Consider the following 12,287-nt stretch of genomic DNA (forward strand, 5'->3'; position numbering starts at 1 on the left):
CAACTCAGGGATGGGCAATAAATGCCGGCCTTGCCAGCGATGCCCACCTCCCGAGAATGAATTTTTAAAAATATCTTCACCCAACAAAAATGCATTGATCTCAGTCCATCAGCTGGTCCCACCTTTGGTATAAGTCCCCTTTGTGTGAGGAAGTGCTTCCCGAACGGCCTGGCTCTAATTTTAAGGTTCTGCCCCCTTGTTCTGGACTCCCCCCACCAGAGGAAATAGTTTCTCTCTATCGACCCTGTCGAATCCTTTAATCATCTTAAACCCCTCGATTCGATCACCCCCTTAATCTTCTACACTCGAGGGAATACAAGCCCAGTCTCTGCAACCCGTCCTCGTAATTTAACCCTTTTAGCCCCAGTATCATTCTGGTGAATCTGCTCTGCGCCCTCTCCAAGGCCGATCTCTCCTTCCTGAGGTGCAGGGCCCAGAACTGAACACAGTGATCTTCCCCGGTGCTGGATGAATGCAAGATACCGTGCTGACAAGCAGTCGTCGATTAAAAAGCAATCTTTATTTCGCTTCATTACAAAACTTGGTGCTGCTGTTTATTCTCACAGTCAAACCAGGGAGGAATCTCCAGAATCTGCTGCTTCCTCGGGTGTCTGTCATTCACATTCAAAAACAGCATCAAAGTGTTATTTAAAACCAAATTAAATTCATGGTCCTGAGGGGCCGACGCTGGGAGCCAGCGCCTTTTGCTCGTCAGAGCTCAGCTCGATCTCAGCTCTGCCCGTCCGGAGATCAGGCAGGGGATGGGACGGGGCACTGAGACCAGAGATGACCCCCCCTCCCTTTGTCCCCTTTCTAAAGGGATCGCCGGTCCTGTTTCGGGGGGGGTTTCCCCGTGGAGGCGCGACGATGTGGCAGACCGTGCCATCGACCGTCCCGGCTGACGTAAAGGGGTGGGGTGGGAAGGTGGGGGGTGGGGGTGAGCGAGTCGCCGACCCGTGCGGACCAGAAGGGGGCGCAACTTCAGTCTCACCCCACCCCCGCACTCCGAATCTGTGGTCGAGTCCCCGGGGGGGGGGGGTTTCGAGCAGGAGGGCGATCGGCACCCCACCCACAGGGCGCACGCTCAGAGAGGGCCGGGCCACGCCGCCCCCCGTGGCCGAATTGCCCACTGGCGGTCACGGGCCTCTGGGGCGCAATCGCACGCCTTCAGCTGGACCGGGGGGGGGGGGTGGGTGGGGAAATGGTTGAGAGGTTGGAGCCCTCCCTCCCTCCATACCCCCCCCTCAACAGGACACCGGCTGCGTGAACTGTGTGTACCGCATCGGCTGCGGGTACAACGCGGGACTTGCTGTACCTCCTATTAGACCCCCAAAAAGGCACGGGGCCGGGCCTCAGAGACCGGGAGGGTCTGTAATGAACGAGCTGAGCTCATCCGCGCCAGGGCTTGTTGTGGGGGTGGGGGGGTAAAGAGAGGCGGAGGGGGGGCAAAGAGAGAGAGGGGGGGGATTCCATTAGCCTCAGGGAGGGAGAGGGGCAGCTTGATAATCCAACGACTCCCCCTCGAAAGTCCGCCAGTGCGAACATCAGGGTCCCGTCCCCCCACATGGTCGAATAGCTGACGCATGAGGAGACTGGCTGCTTGGGGTGGGGTGTACAGAACGGTAGCCCAGCGGGAATCTCTGCCTTCCGGGTGGGACTGAGGCGGGGGGGGGGGGTGGGGTGGAAAATCAGGAGCGAAGTTTTACAATCAAGTGAGGGGGGAGATCACAGAACCATTTAAAAAAAGAGAGCTCTTTTCATTCTTCTCTTTAAAGGAAAGAGAGACCGTGATTTGCCCAAAAAGGTGTCATTTCAAACAGAACTGAACGTGTCTGTGTGAGGAGATAAGTAGAGGCGTAGAGTAGAGTTAAAATTTATCGAAAACATCGCTCTCGAGCTGCATCTCCATCACTGAGATTGTGTTTCCCCCCGCCCCCTGTTATTTGCCTCACCCACACTCTCCCTCCCTCCCTCCCTCCCTCCCCTGGGCTTAATGTCAGTTAAAATGTGCAGGCAATCATGGCTCATCAGCTCTTCCGACTAGGCTCCTTACGGACCGCAGTCATTCCTTGTGCTTGTTCTTTGGTTTCAGGACCTGGTAGCAGAGGCCAGCGAGGGCTCCCAGTGCAAGGACTCCCACAGCAGCTTTCGAGGCGAAAATCACATCATCCACCTGGGGAGGGAAACAGGGCACAAGGTAAAAGGGGGTGGAATAATAGAACAGACCGTCGCAATTATTAAATAGCTCATCAGCACCCAGTGTCCCCATCAAACACTCCCGGGGCAGGGACAGTTAGATACAGAGTAAAGCTCCCTCTACACTGTCCCATCAAACACTCCCAGGGCAGGTACAGGGTTAGATACAGAGTAAAGCTCCCTCTACACTGTCCCATCAAACACTCCCAGGGCAGGTACAGCACGGGTTAGATACAGAGTAAAGCTCCCTCTACACTGTCCCATCAAACACTCCAGGGCAGGTACAGGGTTAGATACAGAGTAAAGCTCCCTCTACACTGTCCCATCAAACACTCCCAGGGCAGGTACAGGGTTAGATACAGAGTAAAGCTCCCTCTACACTGTCCCATCAAACACTCCCAGGTGGATGTAAAAGATCCCACGGCCACTATTGGAAGAAGAGCAGGGGGAGTTCTCCCCGGTGTCCTGGGGCCAATATTTATCCCTCAACCAACATCACTAAAAAAAAAACAGATTACTTGATCATTATCACATTGCTGTTTGTGGGATCTTGCTGTGCAAAATTGGCTGCCGCGTTTCCTACATTACAACAGTGACTACAATTCAAGAAAGTACTTAATTGTCTGTAAAGCGCTTTGGGACGTCCTGAGGTGGGGAAAGGCGGGATAGAATTGGGAATTCCTTCTTTCTTTTTCAGGGGAGGAAGGGATCAAATTACATCGAATGTACAGCACAGAAACAGGCCATTCGGCCCAACGGGTCTATCCCGGTGTTTATGCTCCACACGAGCCCCCTCCCTCCCTCCCTACTCCATCTCCCCCTATCCCCATATCCTTCTATTCCTTTCTCCCTCATGTGTTTATCCAGCTTCCCCTTAAATCCATCTCCACTATTCACCTCAACCGCTCCATGTGGGAGTGAGTTCCACATTCTCACCACTCTCTGGGTAAAGAAGTTTCTCCTGAATTCCCGATTGGATTTATTGGTGACTGTCTTGTGTTGATGGCCCCGAGTTTTTGGCGGAAGGAGGAGGGTTAAATAAAATGGGACAGATACACACGGAGCCTAAGAGTTGCTCACCTGGGCAGACTTGGGGACTCCGTAGCGCAGGTCCGTCACAAAGTGTTCGCAGTTAGCGGAGGTGACACTGTAGCCCACCTCTTCCCCCACCCTCCTCTCCGCCTCCTTGATTATCTCGGCGATGGGCCTGATGGGGTGATTCCTGTCAAACTTGTTATTCACCCTGTACTGATGGTTCCCCACCACCTTGCCCAGGGGCTCCTTCCTGATGTAGGCCTTCTCCGAGACAACGGACATGAGGCTGGAAAACCCAGCATCACACTGCTCACCTAGGCAACAAAATATCACAAGGTTAACAGGGCTGAGAGCTTAGAACGGATCAGGAGAGGCTCAGCAGGGAAGAGAGAGAGAGAGAGAGGGGGAGGGAGGAGAGAGAGAGGGAGAAGGGAGGAGAGAGAGAGGGCGGGAGGGAGGAGAGAGAGAGAGAAGGGAGGAGAGAGAGAGAGAGGGAGGGAGGAGAGAGAGAGGGAGGGAGGGAAGAGAGAGAGAGAGAGGGGGAGGGAGGAGAGAGAGCGAGAAGGGAGGAGAAAGAGAGGGCGGGAGGGAGGAGAGAGAGAGGGGGAGAGAGAGAGAGAGAGGGGGCGGGAGGGAGGAGAGAGAGAGGGGGAGAGAGAGAGAGAGAGGGCGGGAGGGAGGAGAGAGAAAGGGCGGGAGGGAGGAGAGAGAAAGGGCGGGAGGGAGGAGAGAGAGGGAGGGAGAGAGAGAGAGGGGGAGGGAGGAGAAAGAGAGAGAGAAGGGAGGAGAGAGAGAGAGAGAAGGGAGGAGAGAGAGAGGGCGGGAGGGAGGAGAGAGAGAGAGAGAAGGGAGGAGAGAGAGAGGGCGGGAGGGAGGAGAGAGAGAGGGGGAGAGAGAGAGAGAGGGGGCGGGAGGGAGGAGGGAGAGAGGGGGAGAGAGAGAGAGAGAGGGGGCGGGAGGGAAGAGGGGGAGAGAGAGAGAGGGCGGGAGGGAGGAGAGAGAAAGGGCGGGAGGGAGGAGAGAGAAAGGGCGGGAGGGAGGAGAGAGAGGGAGGGAGAGAGAGAGAGGGGGAGGGAGGAGAAAGAGAGAGAGAAGGGAGGAGAGAGAGAGAGAGAAGGGAGGAGAGAGAGAGGGCGGGAGGGAGGAGAGAGAGAGAGAGAAGGGAGGAGAGAGAGAGGGCGGGAGGGAGGAGAGAGAGAGGGGGAGAGAGAGAGAGAGGGGGCGGGAGGGAGGAGGGAGAGAGGGGGAGAGAGAGAGAGAGAGGGGGCGGGAGGGAAGAGGGGGAGAGAGAGAGAGGGCGGGAGGGAGGAGAGAGAGGGAGGGAGGGAAGAGAAAGAGAGAGAGAGAGAAGGGAGGAGAGAGAGGGAGGGAGGGAAGAGAAAGAGAGAGAGAGAGAGAAGGGAGGAGAGAGAGAGGGAGGGAGGGAAGAGAGAGAGAGGGGGAGAGAGAGAGAGAGAGAGAGGAGGGAGGGAAGAGAGAGAGAGAGAAAAATGGTTAAACAAAATCGGACCGATCATTCGTTGGGGCCAAGTTTCCGTGGAGACTGTCGGAGGGAGGGATGATGCAGGGAGGGAGTGAGTCCCACAGCTGTGCGAGCTTGGGAAATAATATATTGGAGTGGGAGGTACCTCGAGAAAACGTTTATGCTATAAAAAGGCAGCTGTATCTTTGCGGAAGGCGAGAATGTGGGAGAACCTGCTCACCAGCTCCCTGGGCCATTATAAAGGGTGAGTTTGGATGGTACTGGGAGACTCACAGGGGCCACACCCTGTCCTGTCCTGAAGCAGAACAGGTCACCGGGGCACTGGACCAACAGGGCCCACAAACCCAAGCTGACCTCCAGCCCTCTCCTTTCCCCTCCCCTCGTTCTCCGGGTTCTTTCTGACTGTTAACTTTCTCTTTGGTTGTAAATCAGATCGAAGATTCACATTTGATAATAGGGACTGGGGGAACAGTGTTATAACCAAGAGCCTGATAATAGGGACTGGGGAACAGTGTTATAACCAAGAGTCTGATAATAGGGACTGGGGAACAGTGTTATAACCAAGAGCCTGATAATAGGGACTGGGGAACGGTGTTATAACCAAGAGCCTGATAATAGGGACTGGGGAACGGTGTTATAACCAAGAGCCTGATAATCGGGACTGGGGAACAGTGTTATAACCAAGAGCCTGATAATAGGGACTGGGGAACAGTGTTATAACCAAGAGTCTGATAATAGGGACTGGGGAACGGTGTTATAACCAAGAGCCTGATAATAGGGACTGGGGAATAGTGTTATAACCAAGAGCCTGATAATAGGGACTGGGGAACGGTGTTATAACCAAGAGCCTGATAATAGGGACTGGGGAACGGTGTTATAACCAAGAGCCTGATAATAGGGGCTGGGGAACGGTGTTATAACCAAGAGCCTGATAATCGGGACTGGGGAACAGTGTTATAACCAAGAGCCTGATAATAGGGACTGGGGAACAGTGTTATAACCAAGAGTCTGATAATAGGGACTGGGGAACGGTGTTATAACCAAGAGCCTGATAATAGGGACTGGGGAATAGTGTTATAACCAAGAGTCTGATAATGGGGACTGGGGAACGGTGTTATAACCAAGAGCCTGATAATAGGGACTGGGGAATAGTGTTATAACCAAGAGTCTGATAATGGGGACTGGGGAACGGTGTTATAACCAAGAGCCTGATAATAGGGACTGGGGAACGGTGTTATAACCAAGAGCCTGATAATAGGGACTGGGGATCAGTGTTATAACCAAGAGCCTGATAATAGGGACTGGGGAACGGTGTTATAACCAAGAGTCTGATAATAGGGACTGGGGAACGGTGTTATAACCAAGAGCCTGATAATAGGGACTGGGGAATAGTGTTATAACCAAGAGTCTGATAATGGGGACTGGGGAACGGTGTTATAACCAAGAGCCTGATAATAGGGACTGGGGAATAGTGTTATAACCAAGAGTCTGATAATGGGGACTGGGGAACGGTGTTATAACCAAGAGCCTGATAATAGGGACTGGGGAACGGTGTTATAACCAAGAGCCTGATAATAGGGACTGGGGAATAGTGTAATAACCAAGAGTCTGATAATAGGGACTGGGGAACAGTGTTATAACCAAGAGTCTGATAATGGGGACTGGGGAACGGTGTTATAACCAAGAGTCTGATAATAGGGACTGGGGAACGGTGTTATAACCAAGAGTCTGATAATAGGGACTGGGGAACAGTGTTATAACCAAGAGCCTGATAATCGGGACTGGGGAACGGTGTTATAACCAAGAGTCTGATAATAGGGACTGGGGAACGGTGTTATAACCAAGAGCCTGATAATAGGGACTGGGGAACAGTGTTATAACCAAGAGCCTGATAATAGGGACTGGGGAACAGTGTTATAACCAAGAGCCTGATAATAGGGACTGGGGAACGGTGTTATAACCAAGAGCCTGATAATAGGGACTGGGGAACAGTGTTATAACCAAGAGCCTGATAATAGGGACTGGGGAACAGTGTTATAACCAAGAGCCTGATAATAGGGACTGGGGAACAGTGTTATAACCAAGAGCCTGATAATAGGGACTGGGGAACAGTGTTATAACCAAGAGCCTGATAATAGGGACTGGGGATCGGTGTTATAACCAAGAGCCTGATAATAGGGACTGGGGAACAGTGTTATAACCAAGAGCCTGATAATAGGGACTGGGGAACAGTGTTATAACCAAGAGTCTGATAATAGGGACTGGGGAACAGTGTTATAACCAAGAGCCTGATAATAGGGACTGGGGAACGGTGTTATAACTGAGACCTGTATTGTGCGCTGGGACACGTTCAGATATCAGGTTGTGGTGAGGTGTCGGGGAATTGGACAGTACTTACTTGGAGGAGCCAGGTGAATCACATAACCATTGCCCACGTACAGGGCCCAGTGCTTGTAGCCTGTCCGAAATATTTCAATCAAATCGCCAATCTCTGGTTCATCGCAACACTGGAAAATAAACAGATGCGAGAGGTTGAGAGTCAGTGAATGAGCACATGAGAGAGGGGGGAGGGGAGGAGAGAGAGGGGGAGGGGAGGAGAGAGAGGGGGGAGGAGAGGAGAGAGGGGGAGGAGAGGAGAGAGAGAGAGGGGGAGGAGAGGAGAGAGAGAGAGGGGGAGAGGAGAGAGAGAGAAGGGGGGGAGAGGAGAGAGAGAGAGAGAGGGGGGGAGAGGAGAGAGAGAGAGAAAAGAAAGAGGGGGGGGGAGAGGAGAGAGAGAAAGAGTGAGAAGGGGAGAGGAGAGAGAGAGAGTGAGAAGGAGAGAGAGAGAGTGAGAAGGGGAGAGGAGAGAAAAGGGGAGAGGAGAGAGAGAGAAGGGGAGAGGAGAGAGAGAGAAGGGGAGAGGAGAGAGAGAGAGAGAGAAGGGGAGAGGAGAGAAAAGGGGAGAGGAGGGAGAGAGAGAGAAGGGGAGAGGAGAGAGAGAGAGAGAGAGAGAAGGGGAGAGGAGAGAAAAGGGGAGAGGAGAGAGAGAGAGAGAAGGGGAGAGGAGAGAGAGAGAGAGAGAAAAGAAAGAGAGAGAGCGAGCGAGCGCAAGTGTGCAAGTGGAGTGGGTAAATAGACAGATCCGCGCGCGTGCACACACACAGACAGGCCTGTGCACGCACGCACACAGACAGGCCTGTGCACGCACGCACACAGACAGGCCTGTGCACGCACGCACACAGACAGGCCTGCGCACGCACGCACACAGACAGGCCTGCGCACGCACGCACACAGACAGGCCTGCGCACGCACGCACACAGACAGGCCTGCGCACGCACGCACACAGACAGGCCTGCGCACGCACGCACACAGACAGGCCTGCGCACGCACGCACACAGACAGGCCTGCGCACGCACACAGACAGGCCTGCGCACGCACACAGACAGGCCTGCGCACGCACACAGACAGGCCTGCGCACGCACACAGACAGGCCTGCGCACGCACACAGACAGGCCTGCGCACGCACACAGACAGACCTGTGCGCACGCACACAGACAGGCCTGTGCGCACGCACACAGACAGGCCTGTGCGCACACACAGACAGACCTGTGCGCACACACACAGACAGACCTGTGCGCACACACACAGACAGACCTGTGCGCACACACACAGACAGACCTGTGCGCACACACACAGACAGACCTGTGCGCACACACACAGACAGACCTGCGCGCACACACAGACAGACAGACCTGCGCGCACACACACAGACAGACCTGCGCGCACACACACAGACAGACCTGCGCGCACACACACAGACAGACCTGCGCGCACACACACAGACAGACCTGCGCGCACACACACAGACAGACCTGCGCGCACACACACAGACAGACCTGCGCGCACACACACAGACAGACCTGTGCGCACACACACAGACAGACCTGTGCGCACACACAGACAGACCTGTGCGCACACACACACAGACAGACCCACAGAAGGAAAGCACCTCACTTGATCCATCGTTGGGAGTTTGCTCATCGACGTGACGATGGTGACTGCACAGGAAGACTATCTTAACCCCTCCACCCTCTGCCTTGCTGTGATCGGGTTCCACTGGTACCAGGGCCCTCTCGGATAAGGAGAAGATGGGGACTGAGACTCCTGGCTTTCCCCTCCACTTGTCGGGTACAGAATTGTGTTTTATGGGTTTTTTAAATGAATGTTTTGACTCTTTGGCGAAAGGAAAACCCAGTCAGTAAGTTAACCACAAACAACAGACTTTGTGGCCCACTGCTAAGAAAGACAGAAAAAGGCAGACAGCAGGTTAACCACCAACTGCAGTTAACTGCAAGTTAAAGAGCAGACTTTAGCCTCGCTTGCTGGAAAAAAATAACAGAAAACAAACACAGAACAGGAAGAGGTCATGACTAGGACACTGCAACAGGAAACACGTACAAGAGAAAACTGTGTAAAAAGAGAAAGGACTGAGAATGAAGTGAAGGGAGAATTTACTTGGACACCCCTGGCCTGCTCCAGGACCAGAGTCCGGTCAGACCTGTGTCCAGAACCCAGTCCCCAGTCATTCCCGGCAATCGGATCAAGTGTTTAGTGATCTTGGTGCCAGTCACCGTGCTCATTACCTCAGCCCAAGGAACTAGTAACAGGGTTAATCCCCTAAAACATAGGGGCAAATCAGTAATCATAATCCTGCAGTCGGGGAACACGGAGGCCGTTCTGAAGCAGCACCCCGGTTGGGGCTCGCTGCCCTCAGCTCGTGCTATTTAAGAAGTAGCTAGATAAGCACGAGGGAGAAAGGGCTACAGCGAGTTACATCGAAACTATAGCTCAGAAACTCAGGCCATTCAGCCCGACTGGTCTAGAGAAGGTTACGGTGAGATGGAATAGGGAGGGGGAGGGGGGGGCTCGTGTGGAGCATTAAACGCCGGCATAGGCCAGTTGGGCCGAGTGGCCTGTTTCTCTGCTGTGCGTTCGATGTACCTCGACACAAGGTGGTGTTTTTGTCACCGGCCAAGGCTTTGGGGGGTGCGGACGAGACAAAGAGAGCGCCAGGGATTAACTCTTAAATAAACAGGGCGAGGGGGAAGTTACCTTTCTTTCAAAAGCTCAGGGTGGGGGGGGGGGGGGTAAGACGGCAGACTAGACACCCACCCTCTCCTTCGAAAGCCCCCCCCCCCCCGCCCCCCCCCCCCCCTCATCTACGTCCAGCCCCATCCCCCGCCCCCCGCAACGTAAAGCACCACGAGGAGCGTGTTCTGTCACACGGAAGGTTCTACCTCAGTAGAGGTCTGGTTTCCGTGGTGATTGTTTTAAACCCCCCCCCCCCCCCAACCCCCACCAAAGCGACGCAGAGCCCGCCTCGGACGGGTCATGCTTCGGGACTGTTTTATAAAGCGGCCTCGCACTCACAGTCGCCATGGCGAGCCCTGCAACAGCCGGCGGTCCTCCCCAGCTCCGTCTGATCCAAACGGACGACGCTCCCTCACCGGATCTGAAAGTAAAAACCAGGATTATTCAGTCCGACTCGCAGCAGCTTCTTTTAATCACGCTCAGGCGATCTGGGCGTTGCCGGCGTTTATTCACCGTCCCCTCGTCACCCGTGAGCCGCTCCTCGCACCGCCAGACTTCTTAAAGGGGCAGCGACTTAAAGGGGGAAAACCCATTTTATTCACCAACGCAATACGTTGACTTAAGACGACCTCAGGGCTGAGAGGCGCTCAGTTCTGCTCACCGTGCCCGCTCCCGCCCTCCCTCCCCCCACTTCGTGCTCGCACCCGCCCTCCCTCCGCCCCCCCCCCGCCTCGTGCTCACACCCCGCCCTCTCTCGTGCGCGCGCGCATGCGCGCTCGCACACACCCAGCCTCCCTTCCCTCTTGTGCGCGCGCGTGTACACACACACTCCCTCCCTCGCGTGCAACATCTTGCATTTATATAGCGCCTTTAACGTAGTAAAACATCCCAAGGCGTCTCACAGAGGGAGGTTTTAAGGAGCGTCTTAAAAGGAGGAGAGAGAGTCGGAGAGGTTTAGGGAGGGAATTCCAGAGCTTAGGGCCCAGGCAGCTGAAGGCACGCGCGTGTATGGGTGTGCACGCACTTTCTCACACTCACTCACTCACACACGTACACACAAGCATAGGGGAGAAAACTGACCAGCAGTGCAAAGGGGACGAGCCATGGGTGAGACCAGAGAGGGTCCATCCGTCTGGTTGAGAGAAGGGTGTTGAAGGAGGTGAACCACACTGAGCAGTAAACGAATACTAAACGTCCTGTCTGTGTGGGGCTGTACCAGAAGGTGCCTTTACTCAGTAGGCTAGCAGGGCGCTGTGTTTCTGAGCCTCCCTCTAATTTACCAACGTTCCTCGTCACTCTCTCCAATTGTGCAGCTTTTAAACACTGCAAGGGTCGAGGTCGCAATCAAAATGGCAGAGCAGGCTCGAGGGGCCGAATGGCCTACTCCTGCTCTTAACTCGTGCGCACCAAATCTACGTCCCACCTAGCTTTTAGTTGGGTTTAGGGGGGGGCGTTAACCCAGGCGGGTGGACGGAGCTGGGGTGCAGATCAGCCACGGTCTGGCGGATCGGGGCTCGAGGGGGCCAAACGGCCTCCCTCCTGCGTTCCTCTCTTTTCGTGCGTTAAATGGGGGGGTGGGGGGGGGTTTTTATTTTTAGTTCTGGTGGTCAGCGTTCGGGGAAGGCCCATCTCTTTACGTCGGTTCTTAGGGACCGGTCGAAAGAAGAGAAGGGATCGGTGGAAGACAAACTATACTCACATGACGGCAGTGGAAATACTTGAGTCCTGTCTCGCACGGCAGGCCTGCTGAGTTTTCGTGGCTTCTCGCCGGGGCTGTGTGCTTGTTTTTAAAGGACTTCCTGAACTCTCAGAACGACAGCTGTCAAAACAGAAACTGTTAGAGACCATTCCCCACCGAGGTCAGGTTTGGTTTTTTTTTTCCAAAAATACTCTTTATGGGACGTGACCTCAGTCATTGTTTCGATGAGGCTGGGAGGAGTTTCAGCCTCTCGTGATCTCACAGCTGCCTGCACGGTCGCCATGGGGATTTCATCATGCGCTCGGCTTTTGGAATCAGCTGTGCTGAGATTAACCCTCTCCCCTCGCCCGCTCCCCTCGGCCGAAGGGCTGCAGCGGACCCAAAGGCTTTACACCGAGGTTCAGGGTGCTCTCTCCTGGCTGGCCTCCCATCTCCCACCCCTCTGTGAACCTCAGCTCGTCCAAAACTCTGCTGCTCCCCCCACCCCCCCGCCCCGTATCCTAACTCGCACCGAGCCCCGTTTGCCCATCACCCACTGTGCTCGTTGACCGACATCGGCTCCCGGTCTGGGAACGCCTCGATTTTGAAATTCTCATCCTTGTGTTCAAATCCCTCCATGGCCCCTCGCCCCCCCCCCTCCCTATCTCTGTAACCTCCTCCACCGGGGAGAACTCCCCCTGCTCTTCTTCCAATAGTGGCCGTGGGATCTTTTACATCCACCTGAGAGGGGCAGACGGGGCCTCGGTTTAACGTCTCATCCGAAAGACGGCACCTCCGACAGCGCGGCGCTCCCTCAGTACCGAC

At 54.7% G+C, this 12,287-nt stretch overlaps 1 protein-coding gene across 3 annotated transcripts; it reads right to left on the reverse strand.

The window, feature by feature from the left end:
* Nucleotides 1-501: 501 nt before the first annotated feature.
* On the reverse strand, nucleotides 502-11,753 carry LOC137306396 (phospholipase A and acyltransferase 3-like). Of its 3 annotated transcripts, none has more exons than XM_067975562.1 (5): nucleotides 11,484-11,753; nucleotides 10,124-10,205; nucleotides 7,113-7,221; nucleotides 3,277-3,545; nucleotides 502-2,173 (listed from the first exon to the last, which is right to left on the reverse strand). In XM_067975562.1, the coding sequence occupies exons 1-5, from the start codon at nucleotides 11,630-11,632 to the stop codon at nucleotides 2,063-2,065; spliced, it is 720 nt and encodes a 239-aa protein (XP_067831663.1). In that variant the 5' UTR covers nucleotides 11,633-11,753; the 3' UTR covers nucleotides 502-2,062. The 3 variants fall into 3 exon arrangements, with proteins under 3 accessions (XP_067831663.1, XP_067831665.1, XP_067831664.1); XM_067975564.1 differs by lacking the exon at nucleotides 11,484-11,753 and adding an exon at nucleotides 10,865-11,107; XM_067975563.1 differs by lacking the exons at nucleotides 10,124-10,205; nucleotides 11,484-11,753 and adding an exon at nucleotides 8,708-8,798.
* Nucleotides 11,754-12,287: the final 534 nt, after the last annotated feature.

This window comes from Heptranchias perlo, chromosome 43 (assembly GCF_035084215.1).
Source record: "Heptranchias perlo isolate sHepPer1 chromosome 43, sHepPer1.hap1, whole genome shotgun sequence".
NCBI lineage: Eukaryota > Metazoa > Chordata > Chondrichthyes > Hexanchiformes > Hexanchidae > Heptranchias > Heptranchias perlo.

Excerpts from the sequence above, each read along its gene's own strand:
- LOC137306396 (XM_067975562.1), bottom strand. The coding sequence starts at position 11,632 with ATGGTCTCTAACAGTTTCTGTTTTGACAGCTGTCGTTCTGAGAGTTCA. Across the intron at positions 7,222-10,123 it reads CAGGGCTCGCCATGGCGACT|TGTTGCGATGAACCAGAGAT; the intron begins GTGAGTGCGAGG and ends TTTATTTTCCAG. Across the intron at positions 2,174-3,276 it reads GAGTCCCCAAGTCTGCCCAG|GTGGATGATGTGATTTTCGC; the intron begins GTGAGCAACTCT and ends TTCCCTCCCCAG.